At 41.9% G+C, this 25,700-nt stretch overlaps 2 protein-coding genes and 1 pseudogene across 2 annotated transcripts; all 3 read left to right on the top strand.

The window, feature by feature from the left end:
- Positions 1 to 3,836: 3,836 nt before the first annotated feature.
- Positions 3,837 to 4,587, top strand: LOC119821597 (annotated as a pseudogene).
- A 7,440-nt stretch (positions 4,588 to 12,027) lies between these two features.
- Positions 12,028 to 14,928, top strand: LOC121677293 (T-cell-interacting, activating receptor on myeloid cells protein 1-like). The gene is made up of 3 exons (XM_042055574.1): positions 12,028 to 12,415; positions 13,790 to 14,086; positions 14,702 to 14,928. Exons 1-3 carry the CDS (start codon positions 12,028 to 12,030, stop codon positions 14,926 to 14,928), a joined length of 912 nt encoding a protein of 303 aa, XP_041911508.1.
- A 4,354-nt stretch (positions 14,929 to 19,282) lies between these two features.
- LOC121677294 (T-cell-interacting, activating receptor on myeloid cells protein 1-like) lies at positions 19,283 to 24,915 on the top strand. Its single transcript, XM_042055575.1, has 7 exons — positions 19,283 to 19,348; positions 20,032 to 20,098; positions 20,271 to 20,306; positions 20,423 to 20,713; positions 21,569 to 21,865; positions 23,974 to 24,112; positions 24,864 to 24,915. Exons 1-7 carry the CDS (start codon positions 19,283 to 19,285, stop codon positions 24,913 to 24,915), a joined length of 948 nt encoding a protein of 315 aa, XP_041911509.1.
- Positions 24,916 to 25,700: the final 785 nt, after the last annotated feature.

Raw genomic sequence — 25,700 nt, forward strand, 5'->3', positions numbered from 1 at the left:
CCTCTCCACCAAATCTATCCCAATCACCCTCTAGAAACAAGCAGGCTCCCAAGGGACATAAACCAAATATGGTAAAAGAAGATACAAGAGAAGACACAAACCTTCACATCAGGGCTGGGAGAAAAAACCTAGTAGGAGGAAAGGAGTCTCAAGAGAAGACAAGAGTCAGAGACACCCCTACTCCCATTTTCAGGAGTCTCCCCAAAACAACAAGCCAACAACCATAACACATATGCAGAGGAACTAGATCAGAACCAGGCAGGCTCTGCAATTGGTGCTTCAGTCTTTGTGAACCCCCATGAGTCCTGCTTAGTTAATTCTGCAGGCTCTACTGCCATGATATCCTCTACCCCTCTGGATCCCACAGTTCCTCCACTCCTTCTGCTGAGTCCCCAGAATTCCAAAAGAAGGGTCCTGATGGAAATCATCAACTTGGGCTCTCTCTCTGTCTAATGTCTGTATGTGGGAAGGACCTGAGTTCTTATCCTGGTACCCATAAGAAGTCAGATGTACCAACATGTTCTAGGGAGAGGGAGACATGAGGCTCTCTGGGTTTCATGTCCAACCAATCTAGGCAAATCAGTGAACTCCAGGTTCAGTGAGAAACCCTGCCTCAAACACAAGGTGGAGGGATGGAGAGTGAGAGATACAGTTTAGTGGTTAAGAGCACTTATTGCTTTCCCAGAATACCCAGGTTCAGATTCCAGCACCCATTATCAGGCAGCTTGTAACTGCCTGTAATTCTAATTCCAGGGGAATCTCATGCCCTATTCTGCTCACAGTGGTCATCTGCACATAACTCTCTCTCTCTCTCTCTCTCTCTCTCTCTCTCTCTCTCTCTCTCTCTCTCTCACACACACACACACACACACACACACACACATAAAAACAAATCCTTTACAGCATGATGGAGAGTGATAAAGAATAGACACATGATACTGGCCTAGACACACACACACATGCACAAACACATGTGCACACACACAAAATGGAAAAAGCATCAACATAGCAACTTATCAGAAACATCAAAATCCATTGCATATTAGATACATGTAATATATATTGCTTGAATTACAAATACATAATTTACATACTCCATACATAATCTAAAGATACCTGAGAAGGTACAGAAAGTACATTCTAAAGAAATTATAAAATAAAGCCTTATATATTATGCACTGACACAGTCTTGTACACAGAAACAGATCTATAGTGCATGACTTTCATTTGTGTTCTAGGCAGCATGCCCTTTGCATGGGGGGAAATAGGATTGTAGTTTCAGTGTAGCAATTGTAAATCAGTGAAGGGCTCCATGAGCACCTGTGCCAAATTCCATCCTCTGTGCCGTGGAAGGGATGAAGAGACAGAGCTGCCATCCCATCCCTGGATAACTCTCAGAGACTTGTCAGTGCAGCCTTCATAGAAACCTGAAGAGCTGCTTGTCCACCTTGACCAAGGATTCATGGTGGACCTGAGGTACTGCAGGGTCTGTGGAGAAAGAGGGTTAGACCTGAATTGATTGAGAAATATTAACTCTTTTGTTATGTTTTATTTATTTTATATGAATGTGTGCATGTATGTGTGTGGCTCATGTGTGGGGAGGTTGGGGGATAATGTGTGAGTTGGTTCTCTTCTCCTACCATGTGGATTCTTGAATTCAAACTTGGGTTGTCAGACTCAGCAACAAGTGCCTTTACCCACTAAGTCAAGCCAACTGCTCTAAAAGTATTAACAGTGTAGGGTATCCAAACATGGGTTCTACTCTGGTGTCACCACCCCAACTTCCGATTCTCTCCAAGTTGGGATATTTGAAAACTACAGTAGGTAGAAGTGCCTTTCAAAAGATAGGCTTTTTTTAAAACTATGTGTATGGGGAGTAAGTACTTTCATGTTAGGTTGGGGGCTGCAGAGGCCAAAAGAAGGCATTCCATTCCCTGGGGCTGGAGATACAGGTGAATGAGAGCTATCCTTTGTGAACACTGGGAACAAAACTCTGCTCCTCTACAAGAGCAGTGCACTCTTAACTACTCAGACATCTCTCCAGCTCCATGAGAAATGTTTTATTTCACAAATTTGAGGCCTTACCTGTCATTTAGTGGGAAAGGGCATTGTACTGCTTAATAATCTAGATATGTTAAAATACCTATGCTTAAAACAAACAAGACAATACAACATGGTTTAAAAAAGTCTATCCCATGTAAAATGTTATCATTGCCCATGTGTGTTGTTGCTACTTGTTTGTTCCTGGCTGCCCAGACCATGAAATAATCACACAGAAACTATATTATTTGCAATAGTGTCTGGCCAATAGCTTAAGTGTATTTTTGCTAACTCATCTCCATTAATCTATGCATCACCATGAGGTTGTGGCCTACTGGCAAAGTTTTGGCAGGCTCCAGCACAGGCATCTGTCCCCAGTGGTTCCATGGCTTCTTCTCCTTGAATCTCTCTATCTCTCTCTCTTTCTCTCTCTCTCTCTCTCTCTCTCTCTCTCTCTCTCTCTCTCTATATATATATATATATATATATATATATATATATATATATATTCCAGCCTGGCTGTATTCTGTTAAGCCATTGGCCAAAAGCAGCTTCTTTATTAACCAGTAAAGGCAACACATATACAGAAGGACTTCCCACTCTACATGTGGAAACTATTAGAAATTTTCACAGTAAACCCTGATGATTACATAATTTCCCATAATGATCAAATTAGTGTGGTGACTATAGAAATCATCTATAACAAGTAAAGTTTTCATAAGTAAGTTCATTAGCTCTTTTGTGGTAATCATCTAGTAGTGTAACTACTTAAGATATAATGAAATACTTAATTTCTTCCATGTTGATTAATGTATAATTAACAAACCCTAATTTTATCAGAACATAATTTATTTCTTTTTTATTGTTCTTGTTATTTGTATTTGCTTTTGTGGGTTTTTTTTTTGCTTTGGGAGGCAGGGTCTTGCAATGTAGCCGTGACTGGTCTGGATCTTACTATGTATACCCAGCTGACTTCAAACTCATAGAGATCCATCTGCCTTTTTTGTTGCTTATTTATTTGCCTTTTGTTTTTCAAGACAGGGTTTCTCTGTAGCTTTGGAGCCGGTCCTAGAACCAGCCCTAGCCAAGCTAGGCTCTAACTCGCAGAGATCTGCCTGCCTCTGCCTCCTAAGTGCTGGGATTAAAGGCGTGCACCACCACCTGGCACACCTGACTATTTTTATTTCTCAGTTATAGTTCTACTAATTCAGTGGTCAATAACTCCTCATAACTATCCAACAGTAATGAAATAGGAGAAATCTCCTGTATTTTACCTGGGTCTGCTTGGTGACACCCTCTGGCTGTACCAGGCTTCAGTCAGGAAGACTGCCATCAACACCACAAACTCGCAGATATTCCCAGCCTGGTGAGATTAATCTTAGTGTAACATTCTGATAAGGCCCTTAGGGAAACTGGAAGAGAGAAGACGATTAATACTGTAAGTAGTGTCCTTCTTCCCAAGAAGGATCCACCAAATCTAATTGTCTTTCATCCACTCTAACACTGGCAGGTAGGCAGCTGCCCATTTGTTTTTCACCCCTGAATACAAAATGTATGGTTTTATGAGAGTTCAAATGAATGCAGTTTTTTAAAAACTTATTTTCTGTGTATTCATTCTGTCTATTCTACTTTGTTTCCTATGTCATAATAAAAAACATTCTGACCCAAAGCAGCTTTAGGAAGGAAAGGGTTTATCTCAACATAGAGCTTATAATCCATTGTTAAGGGAAGTCAGAACAGAAGCTGAAAGTAGAAACCATAGAAAGGATTTTTGTGTTTGAAATAGGGGGTATGCCATGTCCCGTGGGTCCAGCGCCGGTTTTGACTGCCACATTACTATTTTTATTCCCGAGGGTTGAGTCTACCAAGTAGAATATGCTTTTAAGGCTATTAACCAGGGTGGACTCACATCTGTGGCTGTCAGAGGAAAAGACTGTGCAGTAATTGTCACACAGAAGAAAGTACCCGACAAATTACTGGATTCCAGCAGAGTGACCCACTTGTTCAAGATAACTGAGAACATTGGCTGTGTGATGACTGGGATGACAGCTGACAGCAGATCCCAGGTACGGAGGGCAGGCTATGAGGCAGCTAACTGGAAATACAAGTACGGCTATGAGATTCCTGTGGACATGCTGTGTAAAAGAATCGCTGATACTTCTCAAGTCTACACACAGAATGTGGAAATGAGGCCACTCGGTTGTTGTATGACTTTAATTGGTATCGATGAAGAACAAGGTCCTCAAGGTCCTCTAGTGTACAAGTGTGACCCTGCAGGCTACTACTGTGGCTTTAAAGCCACCGCAGCAGGCGTCAAACAGACAGAGTCAAACCAGCTTCCTCGAAAAAAAAGTGAAGAAGAAATTTGATTGGACATTTGAACAAACAGTGGAAACTGCAATCACATGCCTGTCTACTGTTCTGTCGATTGACTTCAAGGCTTCAGAAATAGAAGTTGGAGTAGTTACAGTCGAAAATCCTAAATTCAGGATTCTCTCAGGAGCAGAGATCGATGCTCACCTTGTTGCTCTAGCAGACAGAGACTGAACGTTGTCAACACTTTACCAGATCCATGATGCCACTTGCCTGTGTGTTTGGTGACAGCAAACCAACATCACAGAGGCCCCGGGTTGAAGATGGAACCTCTCCCACTCTTCCTGCCACTGAGCTGGTTAGGACTGTATAAATAAAATTGTGCTTTTGGAAAAAATAAAACATAGAAAGGGGTTGCAGAGATGGCTCAGTAACTAAAAGCATTGGCTTCTCTTCCATAGGGCCTGGGTTCGACTCCCAGCACCCACATTTAACTTACAACAACCCATAACTAAAGTTTAAGGGACTGCAACACCTTCCTTGGTTCTTCTCACATCCTTGGGCACCTAGAATGTAGCCCACAGACATATATCTGAATAAAACACTCACATACATGAAACAAATAAAGCTTTAAAAAGAAACCCTACATTCAAGCTTGCTCTGTCTCTTGCCTAGCTGTTTTTTTTATGAAGCTCAGGACCACCTGCCTGAGGAGTAATCTCAGGCAAAGTGAGCAAGGGCCTCCATCAATTAATAATTAGGACTGTGTCTCCTAGACATGCTCACACACCAACCTGACCTAGGTATTTCTCCAACTGAGGCCTTTTATTCCTGATTACACTAATCTGGATCAAGTTGAAAACCAAGGTTAGCTAGGATTCTGCATATCTTGATTAGGGTTTCTATTATTGTAATAAAAAAACATGATTACGACAACTCATAAAACAAAGCATTAATTTAGTGCTAATGTATAGGAGAGTAAGAGTTCATGGCCATCATTATGGAGATCATGACAATAGGCAGTCATGATGCTGGAGAGCTGAGAGCTCACAATTCAACCCACAAGCACGAGGCAGAGAGAGCTGACTGGAATGGCATGGGCTTTTGAACCTGAAAGTCCACTTCCAGTGACACACCTTCTGCAAAAAAAAAAGCCACACCTCATGATCCTTCCCAAATGGTTCAACCAATTGGAGAACAAACATTTCAAAGTATGAGCTTATGGGGCCATTCTCATTCAAACTACCACACTGCCTTAGCTCTTGCCCATTGTTTATTTTGCCTTTATCGCTCCCTTTTTTGCATTTTCAAGTCAGGGCATTTCTGTAGCCTTGGGTGGCCTGGAACTTGTTCTATAGACCAGGCAGGACTTGAACTCAGAAAATGGCCTGCTTCTGAGTTCTGAATGCTCAGATTAAAGGTGTGTGCTACAACTATCTGGCTTCTTTATCTCATTTTACACATTCCCATTAGTAACCCAAATAATAACAGAGAATTTCATCAATTTGGACTTTGCTGCAATTGTTTCTTTGGCTTGTCCTGGGCTCCCTTTGTGGAATAAGAAGGTTAGTTCCCCCCTCCTCTCTCTCTCTCTCTCTCTCTATATATATATATATGTGTGTGTGTGTGTGTGTGTGTGTGTGTGTTTGTTTGTGTATATGTATTAATGTTTGTGTGTGTGTTCATATATTTTGCATCTACACAGGAAAAGTCTGCCATATAAATGCCATAGAGAATGTCTTATTAAAGACAATGATATTTAAATAGATTATTCTAAATTATGGTTTTTAATGTAATATTTATTTTTATTAGTTTTAAGTGTATGTGTCTGTGTGGGTCTACGTGTCTTTGTTTTGGTGTGTCTGTATGTGGTAATGTGCATGAGTGCATGTGCCCTCAGATGCCAGAAGACAAGGTCAGATCCCATGGAGAACTGGAGTCACAGGACATTGTGAACTGCTCCGACCTTGTGATTACTGAGAACTGAACTCTAGTTCTCTGCAAGTCAAGTGTGCTTAACTCCAGCCCTTAAACAGTGTCTCTTATCTCTATAGTAGCTAATAAAATAATTTTAAAGGAGAACATGTAAAGCTTACCTATCACCAACATCTCAAGATGATCACTTCAGATTTTGTGGAAACTTCCTACATTCCAGTGTCACACTGCTCCTGGCGGAGAACCACAGAGCTGGACTAAACGCTGAGGATGGGCTTGGATGAGAGCTCTGAAAGAAAATAAAACTCAGAGTTGCATATGACATATCATTCTGCTACCTGGGAACCATTTAAAACAAGGCATGAAGCCATTTAAATATTTGGGATGAAGGATCAAGGGGGAATTGCTTGAAGAAACACTTAGCAGTCCCATTTATGTCTATTTGCCCAATACACAGTTCTTCAAGAGAATGATTATGAGACACAGTGCCTGCCCCATCACTATCCATGATTCCACAATCTACCAGTGAGCTCAGACTCTGGCTTCACTTATTCAGGCATTTTTGTGCTCCCTGTGTGTTTCTTTCTCACCCACAGCCCATATCCTCCCTGTACATGCCTATAACCCCACACTGGGGAGCAGAGACAGGCAGATCCAAGGAGCTTGCTAGCCAGCCAACCTTCTGAAACATGAAGCTTCACCTTCAATGAGAAATTTCAAAAAATAGAGAGGAGAACCAAGAAGGATTCCTAGTGTCCTCTCTTCTTGCCTTTCCACAAGTGTGCACACAAGCTCTTAAATGCACACACACAAAAAAAATACAAAAGAAAGAATGTAAATGTCACGTTCAAGTGGCAGAAATCCATTGGGAAGTTCAGGACCTACTTATTTGGAGGAAACAGGAGCATGTATGTAAGTCACTGAAAATATTCCCCACCCATGATGTAGGTTCAGAAAATGAAATTTCTTCACTTATCCTACAGCTTCCCTAGACTCCCCGCTGGTCTGACTAACTTCAGTTGCCTCCACAACTCACCCCTGACCACAAACAGCCCTGATCCCTCTCAGACTTAGCAAGACAGAACAAGAACAAGAATTGGGAGTTCATGATGCCTCTCAGTAACATGCTTTTTGCAGAATGTGTCTGCAACTTGCCATTCCTGTTAGGTCAGAGTCTAATTTTGAGACCAGAAAGTAATAGCTTTCTTTCAGTTTTTAGTATTCAGAGTTAGCCCCCAGTTTCTGTTTTGTTGCGATAATCAAGATGTGATCACTCTGCAATATCACACCACTTCCTCCTGGCTTAGATAACATAGGCCTCTCACCACACAGAAAAAATTCAGATCAATTACTTCTAAGTTTATTTGTGTACTCTGCCAAATTTTCTGAGAAAATGCTAATCAAATATGAATTAGCATGTCTCCTGCCCTTTTGTTCTTTTTTTTAAATTTGATTTCTTTCAATGGAATTACTTTTATATATTGTTTGATAATTTCATACTTGCAAACAATATATCTCAAGCATATCCATCCCCAATTCTCTCACATTTCTACCTACACCCCCAATATTTCCTGCTCCTGCTTCATGTTCTCCCCTACATGTTTGCAGCCTGTTGTGTTTGACTAGTTTTGTTGCAACTTTACACAACCTTGTATCATCTGAGAGGAGGAAACCTCAGTTGGCAGATGCCTCCCTGAGATTGGACTGTTGGTCATCCTGTGGAGAGTTTTCTTAATTAGTGACTAATGAGGGAGGGCCCAGCATATTGTGGGCAGTGCCACTCCTTGAGCTGGTGTAGGTGAGTGTGAGTGTTACAGCTCTGGAGCTGCAAAGACTTCCTGACTTACCTGGAAGTCAGGCTATACTTAGACCTGTAATAGGACAGCTCTGGAGGGGTAGAGCCACAGTAGGACAATTCTGGAGGTGTAGAGCCACAATAGGCAATCTGGAGGCTGGAGCCACAATGGGACAGTGCAGTCCTGGAAGGAAAGATGTCCTCACCTGTCAGGAAACCAGGTTACCTAGAGCTGCAATAGGACAGTTCTGGAGGCTAGAGCTAAAAATGTCAGCGCAGCCCTGAAGGATAGAGCTACAATAGGACTGCTCTGGAGACTGGAGCTGCAATATGGCAGCTTAGTCCTGGAGAGAAAGGTGTCCTAACTTGTTGGGAAACCAGGATACCTAGAGCTGGGGTATCATGGGAGATGGTCTCCCAGTAGGACATAACAACTCTTCTCCTCTCCAGGACAGCCACTACACAGCTGAGCTCTGCTTGGATGTTCCCCTGAGGAAAGTTCCCCTGAGCAGAGCTATTAGCTTCTTTTTCAGCCCAAGATGTTACTTCTTTTGCTAACACTCTGCAGAAGGGGAAGCCCCTGTAGAAACATAGCAATCTTCTCCTGCTCTGGCAAAAAGTTATTACTTTTTCTGCTCAACCTTGCTCAGCCCCCCTAAGGAAGTACCTCAGCAAGTGTTTTCAGCTCAGTCCCTGTTGCAGGATCCTGGTGGGTGTCCTTTGGGGAAAAGCAAAAGTAGGCACAGTCCCAATGTACAGGCACCAGGAACAGGTTAAAACAAGTTTGGTTTATTTCAGGAAGGGCTAAGGCTTATATATTCCTGACACTGCCCGGGGGAAGGCGAGTCCACTGAGCTGGCATCTGCTGAGGTTATGTGGTCCTTGTCCACAGGTCCACATCATCTCTTGTCAGACTCAGATGCTGTTGTCAAGGCCCTCTGGCAGACCCAGGCTGGCTTTCAGGAAATAGCTACTACTATGCATGCTCTTTACTATTGGTCTTGGCCAGCTGGCACTTGGACCCATTAAGACTTGGTCATCCCACATATCCACCCTTTTTATGATTTTTACAGGACAAGCTTTACCCTGGCCTTGTGTTCCTACCTCAGAGGGGCTCAACTTAATGAACTGTGCCTGTCTTAGGTCAGCCTGCCAAACAGACTCTTACCCGTCGCTGACCACCAACCTTTGAAGACCATCAATCCTGGTGAGCTTTCAGAGTGGTGAGTCAGGCAGTAAGCAGCCTTTTGTATCTCAAAAGCCATGCATGCATTACCTCTCTATGAGGGCTTTGTCCTGAGTGTCTGAGAGCCATTAGTATCTGGAGGGCTGCCTTGGTGGACACGTTTTGTTGACAAATATGCTTTAGGACACATTTAAACAAGAGAAGAATTAGCAGTACCACACTTCCCCACCCCCGAGCAAAACATATATAAGGATTCCGGAGGGAATCAGAGATCAGGAGCAGAGATGGCTCTGACTTCAGGGCCAAACTGTGTTTCTTTCACCTTTTTAACATTTTGACTCTAATCTTATAGCTAAGACATATTTCTTTCACTGGCTCTGATTCTAGGGACAAGATGTATTTCTTTGACACTGGTTTCAGAGTCAGGGTGTGTTTCTTTGGTCCTGGGTTCAGGGATAAAGGTGTTTCTTTTCCGTCTCAGGCCTTAGGTCCAGGATGTGTTTCTTTCACCGGCTCTGGGTTCAGAGTCAGGGTACTCAGGGATTGAAAGGTTTCCTGCTCGGGGATTGGTTGGTTTTCCTGCTTCAGTTGGCCCCTTTACTTTATGCTATGTTCTATTTTAAAAAAAAAAGCAAACTGAGCAAGTCATGAGAAAAAAAACCCAAGCAACATTCTTCCATATTTCCTTTCTCAACTCCTGCCTCCAGATCCAGGAAATTCCTAGATCTGATAAATACCTTCAGTAATGTAGCAAGATACAGGATCAACTAAAAAAAATCAATAGCCCTCCTATATACAGATGATAAATGGGCTGAGAAAGAAATCAGAGCAGCATCACCCTTCACAATGGCCACAAACAACATAAAATGTCTTGGGGTAACTCTAATCAAACAAGAGAAAGACCTGTATGACAAGAACATTAAGTCTTTGAAGAATAAAACTGAAGAGGATATCAGAAAATGGAATGATCTCTTATGCTCATGGATAGGTAGGATTAATATAGTGAAAATGGCAATCTTACCAAAAGCAATCTACAGATTTAATGTAGTACTCATCAAAATCCCAGTACAATTCTTCACAGACCTTGAAAAAATACCACTAAATTTCATATGGAAAAACAAAACACTCAGGATAGCCAAAAATAACCCTTTACAATAAAGAAACATCTAGAGACAACACCTTCCCTGGCTTCATGCTCTACTATAGAGCTATAGTAATGAAAACAGCTTGGTATTGGCATAAAAACAAACAGGTGGACCAATGAAATTGAATCAACGACCCTGATATTAACCCACATACCTATGAACACCTGATTTCTTACAAAAAAGCTAAAAATATAAAATGAAAAAAGAAAACATGTTCAGCAAATGATGTTGATATAGTTGGATGTCTACAGGTAGAAGAATGCAAATAAATCTTTATCTCCATGCATAAAACTCAAGGCCAAATGGATCAAACACAACAGGCTGCAAAAGTGTAGGAGAAGAACACGAAGCAGGAAGCAGGAAATGTTGGGGATGTAGGTAGAAATGGGAGGAGAGAGTTGTGGATGGATATGCTCAAGATATATTGTTTACATGTATGAAATTATCAAAAAATAAGTAAAAGATAGTCTATTGAAACAAAAAATCAAAAAAAGAACAAAAGGGCAGCGAGACATGCTAACTCATATCTCATTAGCACTTTCTCAGAAAATTTGGCAGAGTACACAAAAGAGCTTAGAAGTTAGTGGTCTGAATTCTTTCTCTGTGGTGAGAGGCCTATGTGAGCCAAGACAGTAGGAAGTGGCATGGTATTGCAGAGACCTAACATCTTGATTATCACAATGAAACAGAAGCTGGGGTTAGCTCTGAAGGAAAGCCATTATTGCTGGTCCCAGAATTAAACACAGACAACAGGGAGGGCAAGCTGCAGAGGCATTCTTGGAAAAGTGTGTTACTGAGAGACGTCATGAACTCCCAGTTCTTGCTCTTGTTCTGTCTTGGTAAGTCTGAGGAGAAGCAAGGCTGTTTGTGGACAGTGGGTGGGCTGTGGAGGCAGCTGGAGTTGGTGAGGCCAGTGGGGTAACTAGTGAAGCTGAAGAATAAGTGAATAAATTTCATTTTGTGAACACACATCATGTGTAGAAAACATGTTTAGTGTTTTACACACATTTTCCTGTCTCCTCCAAATCAGTAGGTTTTGAGCTTCTGAATGGGTTTCTGCCACTTGAACGTGACGTTTGCATCCTTTCTTTTGCATTTGTTGTATGTAGTGCATATGTATGTGTGTGTGCATACACACACGTGTATATGTAATCAAGTACCTGTGTGCAAACATGTGGCAAGCCAAGGACGGAGACACTAAGAATCTTTCTTGGTTCTCCCCTCTATTTTTCGAGATTTCTCATTGAAGGTGAAGCTTTCTGTTTGAGAATACTGGCTGTGGAGCAAGCTCCCTGAATTTGCCTGCCTCTGCTCCCCAGTGTAGGGTTACAGATTTGTACAGGGAGAATATGGGATGTTGGTGAGGAAGAAACATACGGGAATCACAGAAATGCCTGAATAAGTGAAGCCAGAGTCTAAGCTCACCAGTAGATTCTTAGGATCAGGGAGAGCGATGAAGGAGCCCCAGGCAAGAACTGTGTCTCATAAGTCATTCTCTTGCAGGACTATGTGTTGGGCAAATAGACATAAGTAGGGATGGTAAGTGTCTCTTCAAGCAATCCCCCCTTGATCCTTCATCCCAAGTATTTAAATGACTTCATCCCTTATTCTAAATGGTTCCCAGGAAGCAAGATGATATGTCATATGCAACTCTTGAGTTTTATTTTCTTTCAGAGATCTTACCCAAGCCCATCCTCAGTATCGAGCCCAGCTCTGTGGTTCCCACCAGGAGCAATGTGACACTGAGCTGTGTAAATTTTGTACAAAACATAATCTGTAGTATTCAAATGGGAGGTAATAATTTGGATCCTCGGACACCATGGAACTTGAGAAAAAGGCCATCTAAATTACATTCAAGTTGGGGAGTCCCAGGTTGGTTTAATTTCTATCTCACTGGGTTAGAGGAGAGTGATGCTGGATACTACACCTGCGTATGCTCTGGACAGAAAGATCCTGATGTACCACTGCAAAACAGTGATGCAGTCCTACTCCTGGTCACAGGTGAGGAGGGGCTTCCTCAGAATGGCACGTGTCAGTCTATCAGAGGAAGAAAGGGAGGGAGAAAAGTGATCATATTCAGAGCAGTTGGGGCGAGCAGGGAGTGACAGTGACAGAAATAAATACTTTTATTGTTTTCATTGTTATATGTGTGTGTGTTATACATGTGTGTATGCATATTGCACATAGGTCAGCATCCCATGGGTGTTAATGTGTGTACATGTGTATGGAATCTGGAAGTCATCGATTACTTTTTCCCTTTGTTTACCAAAGCAAGATCTCGAAATCCAACCATCTCTGAAATACGGTTATTTTGGTAACTAGCTTGCTCCAGGGGATCCTCCATCTTCTCCTCCTGAAGCTGGAGTACAGGCTGCCCACTCACCTAGATATTTCATGGCTTATGGGGATACAAATCTGGTCCTCATGGGAAGGCTTTATAAGGATAAGAAAGAATTAGCACTGTCGGAAGAAAGGAAAGATGAGAATTTATATGACCTCAAACAGATAGTGCAGGTTTTATTTAATGGCAGAGAGGTGTCATCTCTAATTCTGACCATGCTATGATCAGGTCACAGGACCCAGTCATTCAAAGGTCAGAGTTCAAGAGAACATAGATGACATGCTTTAAGCTGAGGGTTTGGTAGCCAGGGATAGGGAAGGGAGAAGATAAGTTCCTTAGGGCAGCCATGTGATTTCTGTGTATGTGTGATGACCATATAATGCCAGCTTCAGAAAAGAGACAGGGGATCTCCAGGGCAGGCTGACTAACAAGAGTAACCATATCCAGGAACTATGATTGGCTGTGGGGTCCTCCTTGGTGAATAAGGTGGGAGAGCAATTGAGAATGAGATCATCACCCTCCAGATTCCACATGCATGCACACATGTGAGGTTAGCTGCTTCCTTAGATAGGTTGGTTTTCAAATGCAGGGTCTTTTATCTTCCTACAACCAATCAGTATCTGGGAGATGGGATCGGCTGCTTTTCTTTTACAGTTCCCAAATAGCTGACTTCCTGGAACTTTGACCTTAGTTTAAGGCCTTCCCTTCCCCTTGCTGCTGGATAGCAAGTACTCTACCTGCTAAGCCATCTCAACCTTAATACCTTAGTTTTATCTGAGAGTTGAAAGAAGAAAAAAAAATCTCCATTTTCAACTGGGTTTGATATGACTCACACCTTTGATCCCAGCACTTTGGAGGCACAGGCAGATGGATCTCTGTGAGTTCACGGCCAGCCTGGTCTAGTGAGTTCCAGGACAGCCAGAGATGTACAGTGAGATAAGATACACAGAGGCAGAGATCAGGTATCATGAGAACAAGGGTGGGAGTGTAAGCCAGGCCTTCCTCACCATGATCACAGGATTCTTCTTTCTCAGGACATTTACCTAAACCTTCCCTCCAAGCTCACCAATGGAGCAATGTGACAGCTGGAGGGAACGTAATTCTTCAGTGTAAGAAGCCAGATAATATGACTGAGTACAAAATGTTCCTGCTCCTGAAGGAAGGAGTTTCAGCACCTGTACAGGTTCAGAGATCAGAAAGGAACAGAGCAGACTTTTCACTTCATGATGTGACCCCTGAGGACACAGGAAAATACAGCTGTGTCTACCACCAGATAGGAGCCTCTTTCTGGGCCTCATACCCCAGTGATCTCCTTGAGATCTTGGTGTCAGGTAAGCTTTCAATATTCTCCTTAAAAATTATTTGTCTAGTTAGTATAGAGAGAAAGGACATTGTTTAGGGGCTGGAGTTAAGCACACTTACTGTTCTTGCAGAGAACCAGAGTTCAGTTCTCAGTACTCACTGCATGCAGTTCACAACCGCCTGTGACTCCAGCTCCCCATGTGATCTGACGCTGTCTTCTGCCCTCTGATGGCCCCTGCAGTCATGCACATTCCCACATACAGACACACTGACTCACAGACACAGAGACCAACACATACATTACACACACACACACACACACACACACAAACACACACACACAAACACATCAAACTAATAAAAAGGCTGGCTGCAGAAGCTCAAACCTCTAATCCCATCATTCAGAAGGCAGTGGCAAGGAGATCTCTGTGAGGCCAGCCTAGTCTACAAAGTGAGTTTCAGGACCGTCAGGGCAACACAGATAAACCTTGACTCAAAAAACTAAAAAATTAAAATAAAATTATAAAACTAATAAAAATAAAGATTAAATAAAAAGAAAGCCATAATATAAAAAGAAATTATTTAGGTATTTTTATGTTCATTAAGACTTACTTTATAGAATTATAAGCAGACTTTCTGGGTAGATACAACAGATATGCACACACCCACGCACACAGGCACAAAGGTATGCATCTATTCACTCCATGAAACAAAGAAACAATTGCAGCAAATGTCCAAGATGATGAACCGATGGGTTGTTATTGGGGTTACTGACAGGAGCATGGGTGGGGGAGTGTCACCTGGAGTAGGGATGGCTCCACAGCAGCTGCACCAGCAGAAAGCCCCCTCCAGTGCTGCTGATGACTCATGAACGCTGCAGCCTGGAGCTCTGCACAGTGTGCAGGCAGCTGGACACTCCCAGAAGTCTCTTCTCTCTGTGTTGGGTTAGTCAGAGACTACTCCTCCAGCGGCACCTGACTTCTTTTTATTTACTGGAAGGGGCCTTTGAGAATCTTTCCCTTCCCACCAGCCTCCTTGTCCTTCCAGAGGGAATGCTTCATTTTGGATGAAACTGCCTTACAACAATGGCCAAAATGTGCTCTATTTAGGAAAAAGTTATTGTGAAGAATGTGCACTGCAGTGATGTTGGATGGAGTATCATTTAGAAGTCCTTTAAGTTCATGTTTTATGTGTGTGTGTGGAGCAGTTCAACTCTGAGGTTTTCTTTTGACGTTTTTTTCCGGATGGTGTATCTCCTGATAACAGGGGTTTAGTGAAGCCACCCATTATTCTTGTATCTGGACTGTTCTTTGTGTTCTTTAGTGTTAGTTTTATGAAAATAGATGTAACAGCTTTCAACAGTTTTTGCCTACATGCATCCAAGAGTGTCAGATTCCCTGGAACTGGAGTTACAGACAGTTGTGATCTGCCCTGTGGGTGCTGAGAATTGAACCCAGACCCTCTGGAAGAGCAGCCAGTGCTCTTAACTACTGAGACATCTCTCCATGCCCAAAGATAGATATTTCATATAAATTTATGATAATCTTTCTAATATTTGATATACTACTGCTTTGCCACATGATCTCACCATTAATTACCAGGGTTTCTGTAAGGTTTTTTGTTTGTTTTAAAGATAGCATCTTGCTATATAGTTCAGGGTTACCTTGGAATTTTCTATGGAGTCAAGGCTGGCCTTGAACTTACAGCTTTCCTGCTTCTGCCTCCTGAGTGCTGAAGACATGAGTCACTATGTCCAACACAATAATCACAACTTTTTTCTTTTTATATTTATTTATTTATTATTGAAATACATGCACATATGTACATAGGCATAAACATGTCACAACAACCATGTGGAGTTCAAAGCAAAATTTCAGAGAGTCTGTTGTCTCCTTCTGCTATGTGGGATTCACCTTGAATTCAGGTCGTCAGGCTTGGTGGCAAGTCCTTTACTTGCTAAGACATCTCACTAGCTTAATCTTTACATTTTCTTGAGGGAATGTTCTCTTTATTAATATAAGGTTATCTTTGTATCCTATAACTAACTGTTTGGGAGAGAGGGTCTCACTAGGTAGCTCTGTTTGGCTTGGAATTTGCTACATATTCCCGATTGGCCCTGAACTCACAGAGATGTGCCAGTTTCTGCCTACCAAGTACTTGCAATGAAGTCATGCTCCATCATGCTTGGATATTTTAATTAATTTTGAGTTAAACTCTACTTGGTTAGATATAAGTATAGCTACTGTGTTGGTTTGGAGGCTGCATTTACTTGCATATTATTTGCTGTCCTTTCGCTTTCAGTGTGTGTGTGTGTGTGTGTGTGTGTGTGTGTGTGTGTGTTTATGAGAGGAAGTGTATTTCTTACAGAGAGGACATAGTTGAATCTTGCTTGTAAAATTCTATCAGTTAGTCTGATGGTCTTGTAAATGGAGAGAAAACACTAACACATTAGGAAAATTCTTGTTTTTTTTCTTTATTAGTTTTAGTTTAATTTTTTAGAAATTTGCTGGGTGGTGGTGCGTGCCTTTAATCCCAGCACTTGGAAGGCAGAAGCAGGCAGATGTCTGTGAATTTGAGGCCAACCTTGTTTACAAAGTGAGTTCTAGGACAGGCTCCAAAGGTACAGAGAAACCCTGTTCTGGAACTTGATTTGTAGAACAGGAACTTGAACTCAGAAATCTGCTTACCTCTGCCTCCCAAATGCTAAGATTAAAGGCATGAGGTACTACCAGCAGGTTGACTATGTACACATGAGTGCAGGTCCTGCAGAGGCCAGAAGAGGGCCTTGGATCTCCTGGATCTTGACTTACAGGTAGTTGGGAGCCTCTCTTTGTGAGTGCTGGGAACTGGTTCTCTGCAAGAGCATCACCTGCTCTCAAATATTGAGCATCTCTCCAGCTCTTAGGGTAATCCCAAGATAGATTTCCTGATTTCTGTAATTCTGTTGGTTGTTTTCTGGTGGACATGAATTATATTTCTTCTTTCTCCCCATTCAAGTTAGGGATTTGCAGTTTCACTGATTTGAACATGATCAATTTCTTTCTAATTATTGATTATAAACTGAACATAGTAACCTTGATTAGAAGCTATTCATTTTCAAGGATTAAAATACACCATTCCATGATTCCACTACAACAAAAAAGAAAATGGTTGACACTGAATGTCTAAAATGCCCAAAAGCAAACAAGTGATGTAATCTTCTCTATAACTATTTGTGGCAGGATGCCACTTTTATGTGGTTTTATAAAAATATGACCTGTGGTCAGAGGCTAGAGCATTCACCTTTCCAAACTTGCCTCTGTGTGTGTATACGTCTGTGTATGAGAGAGAGAGAGAGAGAGAGAGAGAGAGAGAGAGAGAGAGAGAGAGAGAGAGTGTGTGTGTGATAGTTTGAATGTAATTGGCTCCCATAATCCCACAGGAAATGGCACTATCAGGAAGTGTGGCTTTGCTGGAGTGGGTATGGTCTTGTTAAGAAAAAAATGTGCTATTGTGAGAAAGAGCTTTGAGGATTCCTATGCTCAAAATACTGCCCAATGTGTCAATCAACTTCCTGTTGCCTGCAAGATGAACTACTCTCATCTCTTGCACCATGTCTGCCTACCTGCCACCATGTTCTCTATCATGATGATAATGGACTGGACCTCTGAACTGTAAGGGAGCCACCCCCATTAAATGTTTTCTTTATAAGAATTGCTGTTGGGGGGGAGGGGCTGGAGAGATGGCCCAGAGGTTAAGAGCTATTGCCTGCTCTTCCAAAGGTCCTGAGTTCAATTCCCAGCAACCACATGGTGGCTCACAACCATCTGTAATAGGGTCTGGTGCCCTCTTCTGGCCTGCAGGCATACACACAGACAGAGTATTGTATACATAATAATAAATAAATAAATAAATAATTTTTTATAAAAAAAAGAGTTGCTGTGGTCATGCTGTGTCTTCACAGCAATAAAAACCCTAAATAAGACTCTCTCTCTCTCTCTCTCTCTTTCTCTCTCTCTCTCTCTCTCTCTCTCTCTCTCTCTCTCTCTCTCTCTCTCTGTGTGTGTGTGTGTGTGTGTGTGTTTGCTTGTAGGTCTGTGTGACTAGGTGTAGCTTTTGTATGTTTGTCTATGTGTGCCTTTGGCTGCCTGCTTGTGTTGGGATGTGTCTGGTTAACTACCAGAATGTGGCTGTGCAGTGACCTGTGTGCTGGTGAACAAAATATTTTATATCTGTGTTCAATTCTCTTCAAACTTCATGTATCCTGAGACATCCTATGCTTGTGACTTCAGAGTTGGAACCTCACAAATAGAAAGATGAATTTCATTGCTTATGAGAACTGGCCTCGTGGGATCAGTTGCAGTCATTCTACCTTCCCCACTGGGCTTACATTTCCGAAGTTTGTAGCTTTGTCCTGTGAGGAAGATAACCAATGTTTTGTTTTAACCAAAAGTTTGCATTATGAATGAATCTTTGGCCTCACCTTTTCTGTGGAGAAGCCAAGCAGATTGCCTTCTCTTTCAATTTAACTTTCTGTTTCTCTGGTGTTTTCAAATGTCTTATCATTTTTTCAAATTGTTTTCTTACTTGAGGATCATGCATGTATATAATAAAATGTGATTATACCCTGCCCCAGCTTCCTCTTCATGTCTTTAAATATTTTCATTTGTGTGTGTGTGTGTGTGTGTGTGTCCATGCAGAAGAGTAAGAGTATCAGATCTCATGCAGCTGGATTTACAGGCCGTTGTAAGATATCTAACATGGGTGCTAGGAATCAAACTCAGGTCCTCTGAAAGAGCAGTTCAATCTCTTAGACACTGAGCCATTTCTCTAGCTCCCTATCTTTTTGCTGTTGTTGCTGCTGCCGCTGTTGCTGTTGTTGATACAGCCACTAAGTTCAATTAGTGCTACCCCTTTGTGCATAGGTGTTATGCTATCACTGGAGCATGGAAAACATACATGTGTTCACATCCTCAAAAAATAAGTTGGTTGCTCAGCAACCATCAACTGCCAATAACTGCTCAGTAAGGGATGGATCCTGGAGATCTTCTACACACCTATACCAAGATTTGTTATAGCTTGATTTTTTGCAGGTCAAGTTCAGGTACCCATAGCTGCTGTAAGTTCATAAGTGCAATGGTTGAGTCATGTCCAGAAAACAGTATTTCACAGAAATACTTCCCATCCTTTAGCTTTTACACTCTTTCTGCTTCTGTTTCTTCTATGATATTCCCTGAGCCTTGGTGATGGCTGTGGTAGTGGTTATAGAAGTGGTAGTGGTGATGCTTGTGGTGGTGATGGTGGTGATGGTGGTAATAATATGGACACCCCTCTTACTATCAGTGCTCTGATCTGTTCTGCATCTCTCCATTGAATGCTACCAACACAAAAAGAAGCTTCTCTGATCAAAATTTCATATAATCTCTTTAATACTTACTATTTTCCTTTTATCTTATGTATATGGCTGTTTCATCTGCATGTATTTCGGTACACCAAATGGATGCCTGATGCCTATAGAGGTCAGAGGTGGTGTTACATTCACTGAAACTGAAGTTATAGGTGTTTGTTAGCATCCTCTGAAAGACCAGCCAGTGTGCTTAACTCTGAGCCAGCTCGCCCGCCCATCTTTTATGATTTCTAATGTTCTTCCTCTTTCTCTTTTGAAGATAGAGGTGATATTTGATACCTGACTCTTACATTTTTGGTGTCACTCCATCATACTTGGAAACATGTGTCCTAATGCATGCTAAAGAAAGCATGTGTGGAATGTCCAAAAGACTTTAAGGACACTCCCAGGCATATGGTAGGCATTTCAACCATAGGAAGATGCCAGACTCATACCCAGTCCATATACATTCCTCAATGTCCTGTATAGCTTCTGTCTATTCCAAGAGTCAAGGTAGAAACTGAGACCACAAAAACCAAGGTTCTAACAGAAGTGGTGAGAATAAGTAAAAATGGGAATAAAATGATTTGAGATTGGGATTTTGGTTAGCCAGAGAGCACTGAAGTATTAGGAGTAAAAGCCAAGAAGTGGCAGAGGAGAGTCTCAGGAAACAAAGGTAGTAGATTGGCCTAAAGCCAGACTCTAGCTATGGGAGCTCATAAACTCTGAATGTGTGAACCTTGGGGGGTCTGAGCTCAGCTGGAACTTCTGGGTACTCCTCAGAAGAGAGCATGAGTATGAGGTGGCTCTCAGCAGGCACTTGTGCATCATTCATGACTGTTTTGCAGATCCAAATGATGGCGACACAGACATGAAGGGAGATGGTAAGTGGCTCAACCACATCCACTCTGAACTTTCATCACATATATTCTATGTTATCTTCGTGGGCTTCTGGGGAGCAGGTGGATGTGTCAGATCCAGGAAGATATTTTTCCTCCAGATTTCCTTCCCAAACCCAGCCTCAGGGCTTGGCCAAACTCAGTGGCTTCAGAGAACAGCAATGTGACGCTGCAATGTGTGAGTCCCACACCAGGCACACAACTTGTTCTCAGAAAGGGAGATACCATTTTGGATTCCAGGCTTCCACATCATTTGACAGAGGGGACAGCTGAGTTCCGTCTGACTAACCTTCAGCTGAGGCATGCTGGATATTATACCTGTGAATACTACAGAAAAGAATTGCCTAATAAAAGTTCACCTTCCAGTGATGTCCTCTTACTCTTGGTCACAGGTGAGGAGAAGCTGCCTCAGAATTACAAGCACTGATTTTTTAACAAGGGTGAGCATGAAGCCAAAGAAATATAGATAGGTATAAAGGGAATGTCATCTGGGGGTGGTGAGATGGCTAGGCTGGGAGGAGCTTCAGCTGCCATGTCTGCCAACTCAAATCTAATCACAGAGACCCACATGTTAGAAAGAGAGACGTCTACACGTTGTCCTCAGATCTTCATGTTCATGACATAGCATGTACTTCACCCAATAAGTAAATAAAAATACAATTTTAAGAGTTGTCACCTCCAGCACAGTTGGGGACGACATGAGGTAATGAGGACAAAATTGAATACTTCAGCTTTCCTCAGATCTGTAGAAGTGAGAAAAAAAATCTGTCTTCTGCACTTGTCACACACAAGAATGACCCCATCAACAATAAGTCAAGGAAGGGAAAGAGCTTACAGGACCCTACTCTGTATGACTAATCTATTGGTTATGGTAGACTCCGGGAGAGAGGAGCCAATGTCTTTAGTTGTATACTTTCTGCTGAGTCCATCAGGCTCCAAAAGTTAGTTCCCAACCAATGGTCATACAAATGCTCCTGGTTAGTCTTAGTTGGTCCCCAAACAAAATGAATAGAAATAAGCAGCAGAGAGATTTGTGGTGATGAGGTGGGTGCTAGAAATTGTCAGTATGTAGGGTGTACATGTGCAAAACTACCTACAAACAAATAAAATTAATAAAATTATGTCTGTTGAGAGACAGGATAGACCATGGGAACGTTTCAGATTTGTGAGGACCCTTTCAGGACAGGGAGGATGAATATAGTACTCTAGGCTTGACCCTTTGCCCTTGGATCTTGGTTCTCTTACAGGATACTTGCCTAAGCCTTCCCTCCGAGTCCAGTACTTTGGCCAAGTAGCCACAGGAGGAAAGGTGAACCTACAGTGTCAGAAGTCACACAATTTCACAGAGTATAAAGTGTTTGTTCTACTAAAGGAGGGAACTTCATCCCCCATTCAGCTTCTGAATTCAGAAAATGACACAGTGGAATTCACCCTTCAGAATGTGACAGTCCATGATGCAGGAAGGTACAGCTGTGTGTACCTCCAGGCAGAGGCCCCTTTCAGGGCTTCACATCCAAGTGAGCATCTTGATATCTCAGTAGCAAGTAAGAATTATATGATGGTAGTTTTTATTTTTTCTAATAAGACATAGTTCTTTCCTTAATTTCATTGGCTCATCATTGTACTCTTTCTTTTCTTTTTAAAAAGGGATCTGTTGTATTTTTGAAAATTGCGTGTACGTGTCTGTCCATGTGTGGGTATATACACATGAGTGAGGTACACACAGAAGCCAGAAGAGGGCATTGTTTCCCCTGGAACTAGAGTCACAGGTGGTTTTGAGCTGCCTGACGTGGATGCTAGGAACTGAATTCAGACCTTTGCCAATGCCTGCATATTTAAAAGTTTTTCTTTAATATCTTCAGTTTCAGTTTTTACAGTAATGTCTTTGATTCATTAGGAGTTGATTTTATTGGGGTGAGATATCAGGACCTGGTTTCCTTCTGTGTGAGGGATCCAGGTTTCCCAGCATTTGGCAAGAAGGTCATCTTTTCTTCAATGTGAATTTTGGCATCTTTGTCAGAATTTTCTGTAGCTGTGTGAGTCTCTTTCTGGATTGTCTGCTGTGTCCCATTGATCTATGTGTCTTATTTGTGCTGCTGCCATACTGTAATAACCCATCTAGAGTGCAACTGGCATTCACAATGTGTCAGCAGCTCAGATCCCAGGTGGAGTTGTGCTATGCTCAAAGCTCACATGACATCTTATGGTCTGGAGAGAGATGTTGATCTGCCATAGATTTCTGTGTTCTTTGCTCTTTGGGGGTCTATGTTTTACTTATAAGTGTAACTCTTAGAGTATCAAAGGAGTTGGAGGAAAAGGAAGAAAGTGAGGGTATAAATAGAGATAAAGAAGTCAGATGGTAGTGGCCCACTCTTTTAATCTCAGCACTCAGGAAACAGTGGATTTCAGAGTTAAAGGTCATCCTGGTTTACAGAGTGAGTTCCAGAACAGACTTGGCTACACAAAGAAATCCTGTCTAGAAAAAACAAAAAATGAGATAAAAACAAAATACCAATGAGAAGAGCTAAGGCAGTGTGGTCATTTGAATGTATGAGCCCCTTATGCTCACACATTGGAATGCTTGGTCTCCAGTTACTGGAACAGTTAGGGAAGGATCGTCAGTCCCAGTCAGCTCTCTCTGCCTCGCACTTGTGAATCAAGAAGTGAGCTCTCAGCTACTGCTCCAGCACCATGCCTACCTCTTGTCATTCTCCCCACCAGCATGGTTGTGATCTCTATCCCTCCCCAAAATTAATTGCTTTCTTCAGTGAGTTACCTTTGTCATGTTTTCTTATCACAACAATAGAAGCCCTAATGAAAGCAGGCAGAATCCTAGTTTACCTTGATTGTCAACATAGCTCACCCTGGAGTCATCAGAAATAAGAGGCCTCAACTGAAGAATTTTCCATGTCAGATTGGTATGTGGGCATGTCTGTGAGGTATTGTCCTGATATTAATTGATGTAGGAAGGTGTTTGGTACAGAGCTGTACAGCAAAGCAACTAAACGTGAAGCAGAGCAAACCAGATAGCAAGCTGGAATGCAAGGTTTCTTTTTCCCTTTAAAACATTTACTTATTTTCTCTGCTTGAGTTTTATTTGTTATACATATCTGGGCACCACATTTGTGCTAGGTACCTAGGAGTTAAGAGGGCATTGGAGATCCTATAACTGGAGCTATGTATGGTGTGTGCTGCATGTGAGTACTAGGAATCTAACCCAGATCCTCGGCAACAGTTACCACCAATCTTAACCACTGAGCCATCTCTCCAGTCATTCTCCATGGTTTCTCATTTCAGTCCCTGCTCTGCCTTCCCCTGTTGATGGAGTGTAACCTATATGATGAGATAAACTCTTTCCTCTGCAAAGTTGCTTTTGATAATTAGCATGACATGTTAGAATGTAATTAGCATGACAACAAAAACCAAAGTAGAATAGACAGAATGAGTAGTATACAGAAAATAAAGTTTGAAAAGAACTCAATTCATTTCAACTTTCCTAAGAGCCAGTGTTTTGGATTCAGGGGTAAAAAGTGCAAAGAATGGACAGCTGCCCACAGTCAATATTTGAGTGGATGGAAGGAAGTCAGATCTGGTTGATCCTTTTATGGAGAAAGGATGCTCCTTACAGTGTTAATCATCTTCTCTCTTTCAGTTTCCCTAAGGTACTTACCAGGATGTTACACCAAGATTAAGCTCATCAGGCTGGGTATGTCCGCCATGTTTGTGGTGATTATGGCAGTCTTCCTGGCTGAAGCCTGGTACAGCCAGAGGGTATCACCAAACAGACTCAGGTAAAATAACTGAGATTTTCCCTATTTCATGACTGTTGGGTAGTTATGAGGTGTGCGACCACTAAATTAATGGAGAAATAAAAATGGGCAGGTGTCATGGTACATGCCTTTAATTCCAGCACTCGGGGGCAGAGGCAAATGGATCTCTATGAGTTCCAGATCAGCCTGGTCTACATAGAGAGTTCCAGGCCAGACAAGGCTGCTTTGTGAGACCCTGTCATCAAAAACAAAAACAAATAACAACAATAACAATAAAAAAGGAAATAACAAATGATGCTATGTATATTTAGTTTCTGTTAATTATACATTTATCAATATTAGAAAACTAAGTAATTAATTATGTATTAAACAGTTGCACTAATAATTAAAGGCTTACCACAAAGGAGCTAAGAAACCTACTTATGAAAAGTTTACTTTATATAGAAAATTTTCATTATCCATTGAGGTTACCACGCTGTACTTTCTATCATTGTGGGGAACTATCTGAACATCTGGCATGGTGTGGAGAGTTCTCATGGTTTTCCACAATGGCACTGACGACATCATTTTATATGCAAAAGTTTTTTTTAGCATGTTGCATTGTCCTGTGTGTTTAGGCATAGGTATATTTAACATATCAAGGTTAGTAAGCAGTACAGTGTCCTTTTCCATTAAACGCCAGCTGAGGCTTCAAGCTTGTGAAATAAAAACAAATTACCCATGGGCTGGAGGGTTGTCTTGTGATAAAGAATGCACTGCTCTGCTCTTGCAGAGATGAGTCTGGTTCCCAGTGTCCTCGGAGGTTAGCTCGCAACAACCTGTAACACCAGTCAAAGGGACCTATTGCCCTCTTTTGGCCTCTGCAGTCCTCTTTCAACATGCACATATCTACTCCCCCCCCCCCAACACATCTTTTAAAACATGAAACCTATATTTTTAAAAGCTTCTTCTACCTACTGAAGCTTTCAATCACCTCAAGCTGGAGTGATGGGAAGTGGGCATGGGGACACCCAGAGTAGAACCCATGTTTTCAGACCCTACACAGTAAATAATTTTGTAGCCGTTGACGCAACTTTGTGGGTAAAGGCCCTTGCTGCTGAGCCTGACATCTTGATTTGGATCACCAGAATCCACATGGTAACAAGATAGAACCAACTCCCACAAGTTATTCCCTGACCTCTCCACACATAATGTGGCACCCACATGTGGTCACACACATATACACATACACACACATGCACATCAAATAAATAAAAGATAACAAAAGAGTTAATATTTCTCAACTAAATTCAGGTTTAATCTTCTTTCTCCAGTCCCTACAGTACCCCAGGGCCACCATGAATCCTTGGTCAAGGTGAGCAAGCAGCTCTTCAGTTTTCTGTGACGTCTACTCTTGAGAGCTATCCAGGGAAGGGACGGCAGCTCCATCTCTTCATCCCTTCCATGGAGCAGAGGACAGAACTGGGTACAGGTGCACAGGGGATACTTCACTGATTTACAGTTGCTACACTGAAACTATAATCCTACTTCTCTCTATGGATGGGCAATTTGCCTAGAACATAAGCCAAAGCTATGTACTATGGATCTGTTTCAGGGTTCATAATTATGT

The sequence above is a fragment of the Arvicola amphibius genome, chromosome 8 (genome assembly GCF_903992535.2).
Source record: "Arvicola amphibius chromosome 8, mArvAmp1.2, whole genome shotgun sequence".
Lineage (NCBI taxonomy): Eukaryota > Metazoa > Chordata > Mammalia > Rodentia > Cricetidae > Arvicola > Arvicola amphibius.

Coding starts and splice junctions, on each gene's coding strand:
- LOC121677293 (XM_042055574.1), top strand. CDS start 12,028: ATGGTTCCCAGGAAGCAAGATGATATGTCATATGCAACTCTTGAGTTT. Junction 12,416..13,789: donor AGTCCTACTCCTGGTCACAG/GTGAGGAGGGGC, acceptor CTTCTTTCTCAG/GACATTTACCTAAACCTTCC. Junction 14,087..14,701: donor CCTTGAGATCTTGGTGTCAG/GTAAGCTTTCAA, acceptor CTTTCTGGGTAG/ATACAACAGATATGCACACA.
- LOC121677294 (XM_042055575.1), top strand. CDS start 19,283: ATGGCTGTGGTAGTGGTTATAGAAGTGGTAGTGGTGATGCTTGTGGTG. Junction 20,307..20,422: donor CACAGACATGAAGGGAGATG/GTAAGTGGCTCA, acceptor TTTTTCCTCCAG/ATTTCCTTCCCAAACCCAGC. Junction 21,866..23,973: donor TCTTGATATCTCAGTAGCAA/GTAAGAATTATA, acceptor TCTCTCTTTCAG/TTTCCCTAAGGTACTTACCA.